The following is a 16,687-nucleotide window of genomic DNA, read 5'->3' on the forward strand; positions in this document are numbered from 1 at the left end:
TAAATAACCTTCATTAATTTCTTGCCAGCTATACCGCGAACAAGACACGCTAGCTCGTGTTTTTTAGGTACAACAAGCTAGCAAGCACTAGAGTGTTGCAAATGTCGATGGTCATGGTTATGTAACTAATTCCTATTGTTGGTGATTTGGGAGATCTCTTGAAAAAGAGACAAAAAATAAAAAGAAATGATAATGTATATTTATAATTTGTTTAATTCACTGTATATTTCAATAATTTCTAGAAAAGGTGGTGTAATGTGTAATTTCCTAAAAAAAAACCCAAACTAAATTGGTTGTGGAACTTAATCTAACAACCTTATTTTTTTCTTTTAAACATAGATTCAACTTCATTAACCATGATTGTCCACCAATAAGAGAGACAAAAAATAAGAAGTAACATCACAACCTCTAATAATACGATCAACATGCTAACAAGAAGCCTGAGCAACGTAATGAGAAACTCTGTTAGCGGAATGTTTTACAAAAATGACATCAACATTAGGTAAACTACTCGAAAAAAACTTACAATCTGAAATTATAAGGACAAAATAAGAAGACATTATAGCAGGACTTCGAAGAGCTTGAACAACATTCAAGCAATCGGTCTCAATGGTAACTGATTTCCATCCATTTTGGTGAATCCAACTTAACACTTTTTAGACTGAAATAGCTTCAGCCACCGCTGTTTGTTCTTTGCCCTCCTTCAACACTGAAAAGGCTTCTAAAAAATGACCATCACAGTCGCGTGCTACATCCCCAAGCCCATGCTTCCTAATGTCATCAAAGATTGTAGTATCCACATTAATCTTAATACTATTAACAGCATATTGACTCCAATGCTCATGCACCTCTTCTTGCAGCATACTCGGAGATGGAGCCAAAGATAATTGAGCATATAACCAATGATTAAGGTGAGGTTTTGCACAAAAAACAACCACCAACACAGAAGAAAGATTCTGGTTCCAAACCAGATTATTACGGGCCCTCCAAATTTCCCAACGCAACACCCCTGCCTCCGCAATTGTCTCAACACTACCAGTATCAAAATTTTCTTGTAGCCACTCCCTAAAAATTGAATGCATACCAAAAAGCCTTGAAAAAATAGTATAACCCCAACAATTATGAGCAAAACTACATGTAATGCATCGCCTATCTAAGTTTTGCATGTTATATGTTATAGGTGTTATACATGATTAATTATGTCTTACTAACAATAGATTTGAGGTTATATGCAAGTGGCAATGACAGAGGCACCAATACTATTTTATTTTCCTAAAGGTTAAGTATGAATGTAACTGTTGTATTGATGAATTTATATTTTAGTTGAGTATTGATATGACAGTATTATATTACATGAAAATATATAATAATTTATAAATTTTGAAGTATAGTATGTCTATGATATGTTGCAATATATGTAAGTTGCACACAATATTATTTTGAGCTTTAAATTTGGGTATAATAACTTTATAATTTTGAGAATTATTTCACATATTATTGTAGATAATTTCAGTATCTTTCTAACGCATTAAAAATTAGTCGATTCCAAATTGTGAGTCAAAAATTATGTTAATTTTACTAAAATATGTTGATATTGGGCCTTAATGAATTATTGCGGGAATTAGGTCTTAAGCCCAATGGCTAATCTAAATAATTAAGCCCAACCACTTAAATTTAAAAATTAAGTCTAATCTTAACCATCCATTTAATTATGGATTAATTACATGAAGCACTGTATGTTTAAAAAAAGTTTGAAATATACGGTGAATACAAATAATTACATGTATACGGTGCTTTCAAAAAAATATACGGAGATTAGTAAAAGGAAATAAAACAAGAATACAATTCATTAATGTATCAATTTGGTCTTTAATGAGTAATGAATAACTTTTTTTTATGTCAGTATGATGAAATTTTATTTTGTCGTTTACTCATAAAAAAAGTAACATCATTAATTGATGTAATTTAATTTTGTTGATGTGATATAATAATATTCAATCATTTTCTTTTCAATTTTTGTATTTTTATTTATTTAAAATGAATGTATTATTAATATTAAATAAATATTTATGCTGGCATAAATTATAATATTTTTAATAAATATAATCTATTTCTATACTAGTAGTTATATATTTTTTCTAATATTTGTTACTTATAATTTTTTTTACAAACATGTACTAAATTCACAAGTTAATTTTATAAATTTTTGTAACAATCATGTTAAATAAATTTTATAAATATTTATGTAAATGTTAGTTACAAAAATAAATTTTTTGATTGTGAAATTAGTTTCGTAAATCGTTGTTACAAAATGTAAAATTTGTTTAAAAAAAATATTGTATTTCACCACTATATATATATTCATTAAAATGTTTTATAAATAATGAATATCTTAAATTTATATTTTTAAGTTGTATAACATAAATATGAAGGTTCCTATAATTATTTGGTACAATATTGTAACAATATGGAAAAAATATAATATTTTTATGTATATTTTGGTTATGATTTCTTAACTATAAAATATTTTCGTAAATGTTAATTACAAAAATATATTTCTTAGTTATAAAACTAGATTTGTAAACTATTGTTACAAAAATAAAAAATTTAGTTACAAATTTGTTTGAAAGTTTTATCTACAAAAAAACAAAAAAAAATCTACAATTCTATAACAGATTTTGTAAATATTATTTACAAACACGTAACAGATATTTACTAGTTTGTAAACGTTGTTCACAAAAAATTGTATTTTACAACTTTTATTTATGATTTTGCCACTCCGTATTTACAATTTTGTCATTCCGTGTTTTTATCCAAAAATTCCGTATTTTTGTAATGCACCGTATTTTTCAGATTTTTTTTAACTTTTAGTACATTTTTGTAGATTTCCCTTTAATTATTTATTTCTAATTCTAACCCTTAGTTTTTATTTTGCCCTAATTTATCCTATTTAAACATAGTGAATGTACTTAAAGTCTCATTCTTTTAGATTTTGAGATAAATCTATTCTACACTCTTCGTCTTCTTCAACCAAGAGGTAATTTCTAGGAATCAAGAAAGTGCATGTCTAGAAGTTCAAATTTGATTTATTTCATTCTTTTCTTTCCTAGATCAAGGTAATTGTTTTCTAAAATCTATACCTATATGTTGTTATTATGTCATTGGAGAAATTTAAGATTTTATAATTGAATGTTATGTGATTGTAAATGAATTTATATTATAATTGGTATTTTTGGGCTATGGTATATATTAAATTTAATTCTTGTATCTTTCTAAAACGACATTAGTTGAGAAGATCTATAATGTTTATGATTTTATATGAAAAACTAAATTTATTCAACTTTCTGGAAATAATTTTGCTGCACTATCTGAACTATTTATCCATTCTGGAATTTTGTAGCTTGAATCATGTCTTCATATTTTGTATGCATAAACAAGATGTCTTAAGGGTTTTATAGGTTTTAGAATCACTCAAAAACGTTAAGTTTTCAATTTTATATGATTTTTAAAATTTCAGAAAGTAAAGCTGTCGTTTTGTAACGGGAATTGTTATTTAACCCGATTATGGGATTTCTTTGGTACACAAACATATATTAAATTAAGTTTTATAATAGATTAAAATAAAGGCAATTGAGTCTAGTTTCAAATGGAGCAAGTTTCATATATTTTCTTTTTATCTTTGAATTGTTATGAATTTTCTACGACAACATGTCAAATCTGTTTTTGTTGGACAGATTTGTGCATTTGTATAATTTTGAATATTATTTGACTCTGGTTGATTTTTGCTTGTCACTCATGTCCAATAATAAAAAGTCAGCATATTGGTATTTTTATATCATCTAGTCACCATCACATGTTATCCAGTTAGTAAGAGCTTCAATAGAGGTAAGTACACTGTCTTACGTGTACATATTAGTTTAAAAGTTGCAATTGTACAATTGATTGTGTTATCTGCAAATATGTGTATATTGTGATATGAGATAAGTTTTTATTGAGAATATGATATTTGAATGATATGATATTGATATTGAGTATATGAAATTAATTGGAATACTAGGAGTCTAATGGTATTATTTTTTATATTGATATTGAATAGGTGCTATCATTTGATAAGCCATTATGGATACTTGTTATTTGTTAAAACTCACAGCATAGTTATGGACATAATACGACAAACATAAAATGTAACTAGAGAGCATGTACCATATTGTTTTGGGTATCTTGGTATGCCATATTGTTGGTCATTATTGGCTGTATTGATAAAAAGTTATTGATGTCATGTGTAAGCTCAATGGGTCACTTCCATGTGTCTTGCCTTGCTTGCACACACCAGTACATTGCTCAGAGGCCATATTGAAAAGATAATAATGGTAATGGATATATGGTATATGATATTTGTATTTATACTTGAATGTTATATGATATGGTTTTAGTGAGACTAAGAGTGTCTTACTAAGAATTCGCTTATAATTGTTTTGCATGTGCAGATAACAAAGGTAAAGATAAAGTATAAGGAAGATGTTGGATGTGATGAGGAGCAGTAGTAGTGTGAGTTATCGAGAACGATCGCATTTGCATTTAATTACTCAGAACGAGGTACAACTGGCATACAAGCGCATGAAGAAAATATACATATAAAGTATTTTGTTAACTTTGGAATGAGTAGCTCAAGCTTACTTGACAGTCTGTGACAACCTAGGTTTCCAAATCCCCTTTTACGCCAAAAAATTAGTTTGATGTACATAACGCCAAACCGTCCTCGTGAAACTCCGGACATGACATGCGTTAGTTCGCATTAGTCTTACAACCTCCAACTTGTGAAGTGTGTTCAGCTCGCGAAAGCCTGACTATGACACACAGTGAAGAATCCCAAAAGACTCGGAGATTCCTTCTATGTCTAATAAATGCCCAAATTTTATTATGTATTTATTACCCGATATAGCAGATATATAATTAATAGGAAATCGTGTATTTATGTAAAGGGGAAGTTACCCAAATTGGTTTGTTACCATATTAATGTACGTTTACCCAATACTCTTCATGATATTTTCCCTATAAATATAAAGGGAATGGACTATAAAAAGGACTGACATTCTGTATGCAAAAACTCTACCAAAATTACTATAAATAATTTTGTCAAAAAGTTCATATACAAATCAATAGCAATAACTCATGGACTAGGTGGATTTTAACTACTCAATTGTGTAAATTGTGGGATTTTTATATTCTTATACATTCGGTTTACAAAAAGCTTAATGTCTCTGTCTCGGATTTCTAAATCCCTTGTTGATGAAAAACCGTGTCAGTAGATTGGTGCTTTCATTGAGAGAAGAGTAAGCTTGAATTTTCGCACGATATCCAACCCAGCAATCATCATAGTGGTCACTCGTTCCATGCGCAACAATGAAATGGAGCAATTTTTTTATCAGGGAGGTCACCGTATGGCCATCCCTACTAGAGAAGTTACATCCGCACAACTTCGTCCTGGAAAAAAGCTTGTGGACTAGGATGATGCTGGAAGTTAGGCCTCATGCCCACCGAATCCACATCCTGGGTACTTGACCGCCATTGAAATGGAGAATGCTCAGTTGTGGAGCCACCTTGCCCAAGCCAATAGGCGAATAGATGAGATCATGGATCGACTACCTCCTCCTATAACCAATAAGAATGTCGAAAGGAGGCAAAGTGGGTCCCACATATCTCGATCCCACCAAAACAATCGACATAATATAAGTCGTTCTGGCAGAACAAAAACAACAAGCTCCATGCCTTCTAAGTAGACTCCAGGGAACAACCCTCCTACTAATAACTGTATGAATAGACAAATGACTCATACTCATAGAAATCGATCTAACCATGACAGGTGAGCTCAGACAACAACGAGAAGGATGTAGGTTGTTGCGAAATTTAAAGCTATGCAAGTGCACACAGTCGCAAACTTGTAATAAAATGGTAAAACCAAGTATCGTCCTCAATGACTGATTTATCAATTACCAATCAATTAATCCCTTAATTCTATTTGATTAAACAATTATCAGAGATTTTAAACTAAGAAAAATACTAACAAAGCGCAGTGAAGAATTAAACAAATTAACAAAGAAAATACAATTAGGACAATTATGATTCTCTATTTTTCCACCCTGTTATTTCCCAATGCAAGCATCTATATCCCCTTCTCCCTATTCAAGAATAAGTTGCAACAATAATTCATAATCTGGTCAAGACTTATGAAATTCAATCTAAATGACAACTTCCTATATTTCTATGGTAAGTTGAATCATGTAGAGGGCATTAGCCACACAACTCTGAAAATAAGCAAATAACCTAGATACTTTCGTTCTAAATTAAATTTGCATCCAAACAATCAAAGCATATCAAATTTCACTTTTCAGATTTCAATTTGATTCATAAAATAGCAATTAGAGGTGATCAATCAATAATCGCACAATTAACATAGATTGCAAGGAATTGAAAGAGATGAAGAAGAATATCAATTTTGCATTAAATCATAACAAGGGTTTCCAAAAGATTCACATAAAAGCCCTAAAAGAAAATTTAGCCTATGATCTTCATTCTAGCAATAAGATAATTCAATTACAAACATGAAAATTGACAGAAAAAGATGATGAAAACTCAGGGACGAATCCTCCAATATGGTGTTCTTACTCCAGCCGTCGTCGTCTCTTTAGCCCTCTTTCAGTCGCATATATGATTCCCAAAAACCCTACTGAAAATTCCCTCTGGAAAAGACTGAATTGCCCATCAAAAATAACCAATTATGCCAGAAATCGCGACCCCAGCGCTATAGCGCTACCATTGTAGCGCTGTAGCGCTACCATTGTAGCGCTGTAGCGCTACCATTGTAGCGCTGTAGCGCTACCATTGTAGCGCTGTAGCGCTAAACTCAGAAACAAAACGGGGAAAAACTAGGCACCAGCGCTGTAGCGCTCTTTTGGTAGCGCTATAGCGCTAAAGTCAGTAACTATCTTCCTGAAAACTGCTTCCCAGCGCTGTAGCGCTGATGTTTTAGCGCTGTAGCGCTTAAGTCATTGCTGAAGCTCTTCAAGAATTCTTCCTAGCGCTACGGCGCTCCCAAGGTAGCACTGTAGCGCTACTTACAGAAACACCCAAAAGTCACAAATCCGTCTCGATTTCATTCCATTTTCGCTCCTTTTCAATATTTGCAACACTTAACGTCAATTACCCCTGAAACAAGAACAAAGGAGCATAAATCCGAAATAAAACAATCCTAACTAAAGAAAAATAACCTAAAAACTAGAACCATAAACGAGCCTAAAACTCGTTTATCAAACTCCCCCAAACTAAATCTTTACTCGCCCTCGAGTAAATCCTAAGTTAAACTAACAAAACGAAACAAAACACAAAACGAACACATTAAACCATCATTACTATCTATACTACTTTGCCAAAACTCATGAACTCTCAATTGCAATAACAATAACCAGAATTTCAGCTCAATTGCCTTAAAGTCCGATTTGTAAAGTTCAATTAGGGAAATCACAAATATATCATGAAAATTACTGCAACAATTGGACTCTATCATATATGCTCAACTCCTTTCAGACAATTCCACAAACCAAATTTTCAATACGCTTGCATCACTTGACCTTCTCCACTAATGTCAATAACATGTGTTTTGAAATCAAGAGGACTTTCACAGGTTATAGCTTGGCTTAGGCAGGGGTAGATAAAATTGTCATTTAAGCTCAGTCGTTACCATAAGCATAAAACCTTAAAACCAACCAAATTTTTCTTTGCCACACCAAAAATCACCCTTTTATACAATTAGAGAGAGAGATGACAACACTTTTCATTATTTTTCTTCTTTTCTTTTTCTAGACTTATCACTTTTTTTTTTTTCAAATCACACTCCCCCAAACTTATTATTTTCTATACATATATATGATCAAGGAGTGTGACAAAGTGATAATATATATATATATTTTTTTTTTCAAAGACTTCTCTCTCTCTCTTTTTCTTTTTTTTTTGTACAATCATACTGTATTCCCATCATACCAACTTCTTACTATTTTTTCCTTCTTCTTTCCCACAGATTATATGCTTATGATAACAAAAGGAAAAGAAAACAAAAATAAAGAAGTTAAGAAATTTAGGCTCAAATAGTATGATCAAGAACAAAAACAAAGTTTAAGGTTCAAAAAGGGTGACTAAGGATAATAATCAAGGTTGGCTTGAAAGGCACAATCGATCCAATAAAATTGCCTAAATCACTTTTCTAAACACATGTCATCAAGGATTTCGCCTCAAAAGCCAAACAATGCAAGTTCTATCGAATTCAAATTGTCATACCACCAACCCTAGTCCAACATATATAATAAACTCCAAAATGTTGCATTTTCAAAACATATTAAAAATTTCCCACAAAACCTTTAAATTAAACGCTAAACCAATTGAACCAAGCACACAGTTGAATTCAATTTCCTTTTCATGAGCAAAAACAAAGCAGCAACAGACACGAATGATGGTTTAACAATTACACTACAACTCAAAAACAAATAAAAATAGAAAAATAAAAACAGAGACAGAAAAATAAAAACAGAATAAGCCCCCCCCCCCCCCCCAAACTAAAGATGCACATTGTCCCCAATGTGATAAAAAATAAAAACAGAGGAAGAGAACTTACCTGACCAGCCACATCAGTATGGCGGTGGTGGTGGATGGAACGAAGGGCCTTCGAAAGGCTGAGATTGCGGAGGTTCAGGTGCAGGAAAACCAGCAAAAGACGGTGGTGGAGGCGGAGGGTAAAACGGAGAGTACGGTGGATAAGGTGGAGGTGGAGCAAAATACGTGCGATCTGAATCATCTAGCGACCAGCGGTTCACCAAATTGTTTAGTTGAGCCACATGACTCACTTCATAATCATAACACTGGCCTAAATACTGATTCACCATATGCTGCTGCTGAACCACATATTGATTCTGTTGGATTAGATAATCCAACTTCTCATTAACTTGCTGCAAGCTTGAATTGCTATCGCTACCCACTAAAGCTGGTTCATCGTCCTCCTCCACAGCAGCTTCCATACGGCGCTTTCCCTTTTTTCTTGCTTGTGGCACATATAAAGAAGGCTCGGGATAGTCATTCATCAGATTAATGGATAATGGTTGCTGCAGCGAATGATAGATATCAGTAACGAACTCTGGGACGCCAGCCTTACAGCATAACATTGTGATGACTGATCCATGGGCCAAACCACCAGTAGTGTGCCCTTTTTCAATGAAATTGATGTTGGCCTTAATCCAAATACCCGGATTAACACTCATCCCCTGCATCAATGCGTACATTAATAAGCATCGATCCTTAGTCATATCAGATACATGACTAACAGGCATGAATCGAGCACAAACAAGGAACGCCCAAAATCTCGCCTCCCTGTTAAGCTGGCATGATGCTATACTTTTAGGGAGGCTGCCAGATAAATTCCAAGGGGCGCCTTCAAAACACAGTTTATCAGCCACGGCCGCAAAATCTATAGAACCTCCCAAGAATTGGGCATATTCCTCCTCCTCTTGTTTGATATGCGGGACCTTGAACACCCTATTAATCGCTTCAGCAGTGAAGGGCACACGTTTCCCTCGAACAAAGACTGTGTCATTGTGTTTATCTCGTAGGTTGGCATAAAACTCATACACCAACGACACATTAGCCTGAGCCAGCCTTGTTACAAAATCGCCCCATTTCCTATTCATGAGATTCACCCGAACCCGTTCAAAGATCGGATGAGCAAACGGTTCAGACTGAAATTCCACTTCTCTCTCGGAGATCAAAGGTTTCCTGACAAATTTCTCATACCGCTCCTGAGCCTGGAAATTGATAAATCGAGTCTCATCATACTCATGCTCAGAACTTTCTTCCCTGGATTGAGACGCAGAAGCTTGCCCCTTTCCCTTGTTTCTACCTGCTCTTTGCTTGGGTGCCATTATCTCTAGTATCACCACCACAAGACAAAAATTTTACAGCACCTCCCCTATTAATGGACCTTTTTCCTCTTCACAAACAGTAGCAATATTCAACCTTTCAAGCAAATCAACTAAAATCCCCAAACCCAAACCACAGAAAGGATTTACCCTCTTCAATCAAACAAGGCCAGCCAATCCCAAATATCACAGCAACACAAATCGTAAGAGAGTAGGGAAGAAAAACACTTACCAAACCTTTGCAATAGATTCCCTTACACTTGAATGTGAATACCCCCTTCAGAATTACCACTTTTTTCAAGACATTAGATCAATGAATTCTTAGGGTTGCAAAACAGATTTGGGGCAAAATTGAAAGAGGTTGGAATGGAAGGGAAGAAAGAAGGAAATAAGATGAAGAATGAAGGAAAGATGGAGGGTGCGTGGGGAAATTTCTGGGAAAAAGGCTGTAATGGAAAGGATATGGAGGTTATGGAGAGGATAGGAAAAAAATAGAGATGAAGAAAAAAAAAAAGAAATGAGGAAATGAGGTTAAAAAATCGCACTTATCTGGTTTTAAATAAGCTTTCTGGGCATAGCGCTATAGCGCTATATGGGTAGCGCTATAGCGCTCAGACACGATTTTTGGGTTTTTCCTCTGGAACCAGCGCTATAGCGCTGGTGTAAGAGCGTTGTAGCGCTTGTTGACCCTCGAATCTCCTGTTCCTCTCTGAGAAGAGTGCTATAGCGCTGCAAGTGCAGCGCTGTAGCGCTATAGCTCCTGAAATCACCACTTTTTTTTTTTTTATTATTATTATTATTATTTTTTTCACGGTTCAAAAATACATAAAAAAATATATAAATAAAAATAACAACTAAATACAAAATCCCATCATTGTTCAAAACCAAATAAAATTCACAACTGAGAACTGCCTTCTCAAAGCGCTGTCTTTAACGTCATTTAGCCGGACGTTGGATCCCTCTTCAAAGGGGCTTCAGAAAGAGGACAGACTTTGTTTGATCAACAGTACCGCCCAAGTAAGGTTTCAATCTCTGGCCATTGACTTTAAAGGAATCACCTGAATTGCCCCGAACTTCTACAGAGCCATATGGAAAAGCTTGAACAACAGTGAAGGGTCCTGACCATCTTGACTTCAATATGCCAGGAAACAGTCGAAGTCTTGAATTGAACAGAAGTACCTGCTGCCCTGGTTGGAACTCCCTTCTGATTAAGTTCTTGTCATGCCAAGCCTTTGTTCTTTCTTTATAAATCTTGGCATTCTCATAAGCCTCATTTCTGAACTCGTCAAGTTCATTCAGTTGCAACAGCCTTCGTTCACTAGCAGCATTCCAATCAAAATTCAACTTTTTCATAGCCCAGAATGCCTTGTGCTCCAATTCAACTGGTAGATGACACGCTTTACCAAACACCAACCTGTAAGGAGACATGCCTATCGGTGTTTTGAATGCAGTTCTGTATGCCCAAATCGCATCATCTAACTTTTTCGACCAATTCTTCCTCGAACTGTCAACGGTCTTCTCCAGGATGCTCTTGATTTCTCTGTTCGAAACTTTAGCTTGCCCATTTGATTGAGGATGGTAAGGCAACACTTTTCGGTGATAAACTCCATAACGAGCCAGCAATGCATCCAGTTGCTTATTCACAAAGTGTTTCCCTTCATCACTAATCAGAGCTCGGGGAGTACCAAATCTAGTAAAAATATGTTTCTGCAGAAAATTAAGGACAGTTTTACCATCATTGGATCTAGTTGCTGCAGCCTCCACCCATTTGGATACATAATGCACTGCCAATAGAATGTATTCATTGTTGTAAGATGGTGGAAAAGGCCCCATGAAATCGATGCCCCATACGTCAAACAGTTCCACCTCAAGAATCCCTTGTAGAGGCATTTCGTTTCTCCTCGAGATATTGCCAGTTCTCTGACATCTATCACAAGCCTTGACAAAAACATTGGCATCCTTGAATAATGAAGGCCAATAGAAACCGCTTTGTAATACCTTAGCCGCCGTTCTTGATGCTCCAAAATGCCCTCTGCATTGTTGAGTATGACAGTGATTAAGAATGGACTGCATCTCTTCTTCAGGAACACACCTTCTGATAATCTGATCAACACAGTGCCTATAGAGAATAGGTTCCTCCCAATAGTAGTGTTTCACCTCAGAAAAGAATTTCTTTAATTGCTGCTTTGACATTTCAGGAGGCACAATCTTGGCAACTAAGAAGTTCACTATGTCTGCAAACCAAGGGACAGCTAAGGTTTCACTTACCCCAAACAACTGCTCGTCAGGAAAATGATCATTGATTTGCACTGCTTTCTTATTTTCAGTCTCCTCCGCCTCAAGTCTAGAGAGATGATCAGCTACCACATTCTCGCTGCCCTTTTTGTCACGAATCTCCATGTCAAATTCTTGAAGCAACAGAATCCATCTAATCAGGCGGGGCTTGGCATCTTTCTTTGACATCAAATATTTAATGGCAGAGTGATCAGTGTAGACAATCACCTTGTTGCCAATCAGATATGGTCTAAATTTGTCGCAAGCAAACACAATAGCTAGCAACTCTTTTTCTGTAGTGGCATAATTAAGCTGAGCATCATTCAGAGTCCGACTAGCATAGTAAATAGACCTGAATACCTTGTCAATCCGCTGTCCCAGAACTGCCCCCATTGCGTAATCACTGGCATCACACATCAACTCAAAAGGCAATTCCCATCTCGGAGCTATCACAATTGGAGCAGAAATAAGCTTTTCTTTCAAGAAATTGAACGCCCTCAAACATTCGTCATTAAAATCAAAGACAACTCCATTCATAAGCAGATTCAAAAGAGGCTTAGACACCTTTGAGAAATCCTTGATGAATCTTCGATAGAACCCAGCGTGACCAAGAAAACTTCTAACTCCTTTTACTGAAACTGGTGGAGGCAGCCTTTCAATGGTAGAAATTTTCGCTCTATCTACCTCAATTCCCTCACTTGAAATTTTATGGCTAAGAACGATCCCCTCTTTTACCATAAAATGGCATTTCTCCCAATTCAACACCAGATTAGCCATCTCACAACGACGCAGCACGTTCTTCAAATTACCCAAACAGAGGTCAAATGATGAGCCAAAAACAGAGAAGTCATCCATGAAAATTTCAATACACCGGTCTACCATGTCTGAAAATATGGCCATCATGCACCGTTGAAATGTTGCAGGGGCATTGCATAGTCAAAATGGCATTCTCCTGAAAGAAAATGTGCCATAAGGACATGTGAAGGTTGTTTTCTCTTGATCCTCTGGTGCAATAGCGATCTGATGATACCCAGAATACCCATCCAAGAAACAGTAGTAGCTGTGGCCTGCCAATCTGTCAAGCATCTGATCAAGAAAAGGCAAAGGAAAATGATCCTTCCTTGTTGCCTTATTGAGCTTGCGGTAGTCTATACAAATCCGCCACCCCGTTACAGTCCTTGTTGGAATGAGTTCATTGTTCTCATTTTTCACCACAGTCATTCCACCCTTCTTAGGTACCACTTGCACAGGGCTCACCCATGCACTATCAGAAATTGGGTAGATCACCCCAACGTCCAACCATTTAAGAATCTGGTCCAATACTACATCCTTCATGGCTGGATTGAGTCTTCTCTGGGCCTCTATGGTTGGCTTTCTATTCTCCTCCAATAAGATTTTATGCATCACTGTCGCTGGGCTTATTCCTCTAATATCTGCCAAGGTCCACCCAATGGCCAATTTATGCTCCCTTAAAACCCTCAACAGTTTCTCCAATTCTACCTTTGACAGGTCAGCTGACACAATGACCGGTAAGGTTTCATTCTCGCCCAAATAAGCATATTGCAGGTGATCTGGGAGAACCTTTAATTCCAACGGTGGTGGCTGCTGAATGGAGGTTAGCGGTTTTTCAGTCACATCCGCTAATTCTTGGAACTTTTTCCAATATGGTAAGAAAGAATTGATCCAGTTGACACATTCTCTGATCTCAGCGTCCTCATCATCATCGCCTTCATCACCCAATAATACTGCCTCTAAGGCATCAATGCTCATCCTTCTCTTGGAGACTGCCTTTTCTATCACATCCACACTAAAGCAACTGTCACTAGCCACCGGATACTTCATAGACTTGAAGACATTAAAGACCACCTCATCTCCTTGAACTCTAAGCTTAAGCTCTCCTTTTTGAACATCAATAAGAGCTTGGCCTGTGGCTAGAAATGGCCTACCAAGAATAATAGGGACATCTGTGTCCTCCTCCATGTCCAGAACAATAAAGTCAGCGGGAAATATGAACTTATCCACTTTCACAAGAACATCCTCAATAATACCTCGTGGATGTGTTAACGATCGGTCTGCGAGCTGTAAAGTGACAGTTGTTGGTTTTGCCTCCCCCAAACCAAGTCTTTTAAACACAGATAAGGGCATCAGATTGATACTTGCCCCCAGATCACATAAGGCGTGCTTACATTCAAACTTGCCAATGGTGCAAGGTATGGTGAAACTCCCCGGATCTCTTAGCTTTTGGGGTAACTTCCTTTGTAAAATAGCGCTGCACTCTTCAGTGAGTGCTACAGTCTCATAGTCCTCCATTCTCCTTTTCTTTGACAGAATCTCCTTCATGAACTTAACATAACTGGGCATCTACTCCAAGGCCTCCGCAAAAGGAATGTTTATGTGCTGCTTTTTAAACACCTCAAGAAACTTAGAAAACTGTTTATCAAGGGTAGTCTTTCTAAGCCTCTGAGGGTATGGAACTCTAACTGGCTGCTCAATGACAACTGGGGGACTCTGATCTGACTTCTGATGGTCTTCAGTAACCCTTTCTGAATCAGACTGTGCACCCATCTCTTTTTTCTGAACTACTGCCTGTGGAGGTCTAGGCTGCTCTGTTTGCTTCCCACTCCTCAGAGTAATTGCCTGAACTTGCTCCTTGGGGTTGACTTCAGTATTACTAGGCAAGTTTCCCTGAGGTCTGTTATTGAGCATATTGGCCAACTGCCCAACCTGTGTCTCAAGGTTTCGAATGGAGGATCTGGTCTCAGTCATAAATTGAGTCTGAGTGTTAGTAAGAGTCAACAGGGCAGCTTGCAGTTCATTAGGTCTCTCAGGTTGAGGCATTGGTTGTTGAGGCCTAGGCTGCAGTGATGACGAAGCTTGATTCATAGGTGGCTGAGACATGTTATTCTGAAACTGGCCCTGAAACGGAGGTTGTTGGCCTTGATTATTCTTCCACGAAAAATTTGGATGATTTCGCCACCCTGGATTGTAGTTGTTGGAGAATGGGTTATTGAGTGGCCTCTGAAAATTTCCCACTGCTTGAACTTGGGCATGATCCATTGGGGTGTTATTATTACAGATAGGGCACTGATCGAAAGAATGAGCACCACCACACATTTCACACCTCACTGCCATCTGAACCGCATTAGCAGACATACTACTCTGTTGCAACTGCTTGGTCAAAGAGGCTACTTGCGCTGTTAAAGCAGTAATCGCATCTAGCTCATGCACCCCAGCTATCTTTCTAACTCCTGATGGTCTTTCCTCTGACCACTGATGGTTGTTTGTAGCCATGTCCTCCAGCAGCTCATAAGCACCAGCTGCACTCTTGCTCATAAAAGTACCTCCTGCTGCAGCATCTATAATAGTTCTGGTTGTTGGACATAAACCATTGTAGAAATTCTGTACTAGCATCCACTGTTCAATGCCATGATGAGGACATCTTCTCAGGAGTTCCTTAAACCGTTCCCAAGCTTCATACAGTGACTCCCCGTCATTCTGGCAAAAGTTATTTATCTCTCCCCTCAGTTTAGCAGCCTTTGACGGAGGGAAGAATTTGGATAAAAATTTCTGAGCCAGATCTTGCCAAGTGACAATGGAGTTTGGCTGCAGAGAATTCAGCCAACTCTTAGCTCTGTCCCTTAGAGAAAATGGGAAGAGCCTAAGCTTGATTGCGTCATCACTCACCCCATTATATTTGAAGGTTCCACACAACTCCAGGAAGTTGGACAAATGGGTGTGAGGATCTTCAGAGGGCAACCCATTGAATTGCACAGAGGACTGCACCATTTGTAAAATAGCAGGCTTGATTTCGAAGTTGTTGGCCTCTACAGCTGGTGGGCGTATACTATTTTGTACTCCCGTCAGAGTGGGTAGCACATAATCTCTCAGACTCCTCTCAGCGTTGGTCTGAGCCTGAACCCCTTGGACAACTCCTGGATTTATACCATTCCTGCCATCCCCATCATTCTGTGCCATCTTCACAGAATTCTGGGTCTCTCTCTTATTCTTTCTGATTTGATTGCAAGACTTTTCGATCTCGGGATTCAGAGGAACAAGTGTGGCTTTTCCTTTTCTGCCACGCATATATCAAAATTCACCTGAGATAGACACATTAAGCAACTAAACAGATTAGAAACGAGAGAAATAAAAATCAAATTAGAATAAAAATTAATTAGACTGATATTGATAATTTTCAGTCCCCGGCAACGGCGCCAAAAACTTGTTGCGAAATTTAAAGCTATGCAAGTGCACACAGTCGCAAACTTGTAATAAAATGGTAAAACCAAGTATCGTCCTCAAGGACTGATTTATCAATTACCAATCAATTAATCCCTTAATTCTATTTGATTAAACAATTATCAGAGATTTTAAACTAAGAAAAATACTAACAAAGCGCAGTGAAGAATTAAACAAATTAACAAAGAAAATACAATTAGGACAATTATGATTCTCTA

The 16,687-nt window shown here is 36.8% G+C and overlaps 1 protein-coding gene, 1 long non-coding RNA gene and 1 other non-coding gene across 3 annotated transcripts; 2 read left to right on the forward strand and 1 right to left on the reverse strand.

Moving 5' to 3' along the window:
- Positions 1 to 656: 656 nt before the first annotated feature.
- Positions 657 to 1,082, reverse strand: LOC133779546 (uncharacterized). The gene has a single exon (XM_062219498.1). The coding sequence runs from the start codon at positions 1,080 to 1,082 to the stop codon at positions 657 to 659; it is 426 nt and encodes a 141-aa protein (XP_062075482.1).
- A 1,877-nt stretch (positions 1,083 to 2,959) lies between these two features.
- On the forward strand, positions 2,960 to 5,118 carry LOC133780643 (uncharacterized). Its single transcript, XR_009869469.1, has 3 exons — positions 2,960 to 3,885; positions 4,288 to 4,370; positions 4,488 to 5,118. It is a non-coding gene; the product is annotated as an uncharacterized LOC133780643 (long non-coding RNA).
- A 10,536-nt stretch (positions 5,119 to 15,654) lies between these two features.
- LOC133780954 (small nucleolar RNA R71) lies at positions 15,655 to 15,761 on the forward strand. The gene has a single exon (XR_009869758.1). It is a non-coding gene; the product is annotated as a small nucleolar RNA R71 (small nucleolar RNA).
- Positions 15,762 to 16,687: the final 926 nt, after the last annotated feature.

Source organism: Humulus lupulus, chromosome 5, assembly GCF_963169125.1.
Source record: "Humulus lupulus chromosome 5, drHumLupu1.1, whole genome shotgun sequence".
Lineage (NCBI taxonomy): Eukaryota > Viridiplantae > Streptophyta > Magnoliopsida > Rosales > Cannabaceae > Humulus > Humulus lupulus.